This window comes from Formica exsecta, unplaced genomic scaffold (genome assembly GCF_003651465.1).
Source record: "Formica exsecta isolate Colony F162 unplaced genomic scaffold, ASM365146v1 scaffold391, whole genome shotgun sequence".
Taxonomy (NCBI): Eukaryota; Metazoa; Arthropoda; class Insecta; order Hymenoptera; family Formicidae; genus Formica; species Formica exsecta.
The window spans coordinates 277493-280612 of NW_021851147.1; the positions used below are offsets into that span (position 1 = coordinate 277493).

Below are 3120 nucleotides of genomic sequence, written 5' to 3' on the forward strand. Positions count from 1 at the left end.
AGAAATATGCTTTTTTAATATATGAAACAGATAAAGAATTAAAATTCTTTTTACACACAAAATTAATAATAAGTAAAAATTTAAAAAATTAAAGAAACTAAATAAAGAGAAAATAAAGAGATTCTCAAAGAATAGAAATGTAAGTTAAAAAAGAATTAAAAGATAATTATATTAAATTTTGCATGAAAAAAGCAAGTTTTAAAGCAAGCACTGTTTACTAAATTAAAACATTAAATAAATACTGCATTTTATTCATTTTTGATTCTGCTCCTTTTTTTGGAATTGAATTCTTTGTGCATAATTTCACTTTCAAACTTTGTATAACATAAATACTGTTTAAAGCTCGACCTTTTCAAAATCAGATTCGATTTCAAGAGCAAAACTTTACGAACTTAGAATGATGAGTGCGATTTTACGCCGCTTCATAGATCTCGATGACGAAAGAGGAGAGATGGGAAGGTAGATCTACCGGTTTGATTAACCGGCAAGAAGAATAAAGAAACAGAAAAGGGGGGAGATGGGAGAAAGAGAGAACTAGTGAGAGAATAAAGGAAGAAGAATGAACCAGCTTACGAGAGAGGCGAAGAAGCGAGATGAAGAAGACTAAGAGCAGCAAAATAGAGAGAGAAGAAAAGATTGCGAGTGAGAGGAGGCGACAAGAAGCTGCGTTGCTCTAAGAGAAAGAAAAGGAGGAAGAGAAGAAGATGCTGGAGAATAAGAAGATAGAGCAGAAATAATACCAGAAGAAAAAGTTTTGTGTCGAAGAAGGAGTTCTGTTCCGCGAGGAAAACTAGGAGAGCAGTCGAGAGCATTAACTACGATAATGAATGTTTTAGTACGCGAAAAGTCTCTCTCTCTCTCTCTCTCTCGCCCGGTGTACACAAAAGAAAAACCCACCAAATAACGATCCGACACCGAGCCACCCGTCCACACACTCGACCGGCGCGCAACCGACTGAGTGTACGCGGCGCTCACCTACGCCGCCGCAGCTAGTCCCTTTTGTGCGACAGGCTCGGAGGTTGCGGCGTCGGCGCACTGCGCCTGCGCAGAATCGACGCGGAAAGTTGGAAAAAGCGAGACGAGGACGGCGCGCCAGCGACGATTTTACTTCCGACCGGTCTCTCTCCTTCGGAATGTTACCGAATAATTGGTTTCTCGAAATCTCGGATCTCCTACGTATTATATTTTCTGATCAAAAAAAATACGTGAGTTTGAAATATGGTTTCGTACATTTTGTGTAGAACAAATATCGATCCGATTCTGTGAAAAATTGTGCGAGGAGAGAGCTTTTTCTTCGACTAGCAATAAATGCGGATGAATATGTATTTTATTTTACGAAATATTTTAAGAAATATTCCGATGATAAATAGCCTCTCAAATCGCGGTTACGAAAAGTTCGTTTTCTGTCATGATTTACATATCGTGTGCAATATGTATGTCGATGCTAAAATCAAATTTTTTCTTTATATCGGATATAATATTCATTGTAAAATTAATAAATTAAAATTAATAATGCAAAATTAAAATTGATAATGTATACTTTTAATTTTGTACTCATGGCAAATTTTGAGATAAAACAATCTATCATCGAGTTACTGTAACAATATTATAATTCCTTCGTATAGCATATATGAATAAAATATGAATTATTTTTGATAAAAAGAGATATGACATAATATCACTATTTTCATCTGTACTGTACCCGCTTTATCTTATTCCCCAGGCGTAGGAATACAAGACGTCGCTCATGACATCATCAATCCTGCTTACTCGTATTCTGGACCGCGGGCACGCCCTATCATCCGTGTTATTCTTATAATGTAAGTTTTTTCTCGTTATAATACACAGATGCATGCCACACATTCCGCTTATTGTTATCGCATATCGTGAGCGAAAAAAGTCCGCGGTACTTGGGCGAAAAGGCCATGTTCTGATTTCGAAAGTTTCAATTTCGAATATCACGCGCGCGATTACGTAGCCAATCACATAGCTTCAGCATCAATAGATTTGTTTTTTGTAGCTGCACCGTTTTTTATGTATCATTTATCTCTTTCTTTTCTCTCTATCCCTTCAATATTTAGATATATACTTATTTTATTTTGAGTGCACAGAAAGAAAAATATAGTGCAATTATACAAAGAATAACTCATACAAGAGATACTATGTATCTTCTCAAAATTTTATTTATTTTACAATTACTTTGCTGCAAAGTGTCTTGTAAAAGCACGAAGAAACAGAATACTTTGCTTTTACATTTTTTACAATATTTATTTTTATATTTATCTCTTTTATAGTATGCAATATAAAAAGCGCAAAGAAAGATAGAAATTAATTGATTTATTAGAAATTATAATAAAATTGATTGATTTATTGAAATTTAGATTTATTACGAGAAATAGCCTTAATGATAATAATTAATAAGTAGTTCTTTTTTCTAATAGGAATAATCTATGAGTTTTATATATAATATATATATATCGAAATTTTATATTCATATATGAAACCTATATAAAAAGAACATACATTAAATATTTACGATCTTAGATATATAACTGTGATTATATAATGTTGCGTAGCTCTGCTATTTTTTATCCTTTGCGATCTTGACAAGAATAATGTACTATATCACCATTAGGATACCTCGCGAAAGCACTAAGAAAACAGAACTAATTAATATCGTATAAATATAATTTGTAACAAATATAATTTGATAGGTTTTATACTTTGAATTATAAAATCTATAATATTTACACACCTTTGGTTGCCAAAGCGTTTTTTACAAACTGGACATATATTAAACTCTGTCATGAGGACGCTCTGTGACTCATAATGCATTCGTTGTTCCTGTACTTGTAAATGTTCCGCGTAAAGCAGCCCTTTGAGAACCTGTGTTCTTCGCCTTGCATTCAAATTATTTTGCAAACCAACTTCCAAGAAATGTTTTATTCTACCGATAGGTACAGAATCCGGTAAAACTTTCAGGGCTTTCATAGGATTTATTTTTGAGGCATGTTCCTCTAATAGTTGAAGGGCCATCTCTAAATCTGGTTGTGCCGTTCTTTGAATTTCTGGATTACAACCTTGACAAAGGAAAAAATATAACATATAATTATATAATTA

At 33.3% G+C, this 3120-nt stretch overlaps 1 protein-coding gene across 1 annotated transcript; it reads right to left on the reverse strand.

Moving 5' to 3' along the window:
• Window positions 1-2159: 2159 nt before the first annotated feature.
• Window positions 2160-3082, reverse strand: LOC115239606 (vam6/Vps39-like protein). The gene is made up of 2 exons (XM_029814206.1): window positions 2756-3082; window positions 2160-2652 (listed from the first exon to the last, which is right to left on the reverse strand). The coding sequence occupies exons 1-2, from the start codon at window positions 3034-3036 to the stop codon at window positions 2589-2591; spliced, it is 345 nt and encodes a 114-aa protein (XP_029670066.1). The 5' UTR covers window positions 3037-3082; the 3' UTR covers window positions 2160-2588.
• Window positions 3083-3120: the final 38 nt, after the last annotated feature.

Excerpts from the sequence above, each read along its gene's own strand:
- LOC115239606 (XM_029814206.1), bottom strand. The coding sequence starts at position 3,036 with ATGGCCCTTCAACTATTAGAGGAACATGCCTCAAAAATAAATCCTATG. Across the intron at positions 2,653-2,755 it reads AAACGCTTTGGCAACCAAAG|TGCTTTCGCGAGGTATCCTA; the intron begins GTGTGTAAATAT and ends CTGTTTTCTTAG.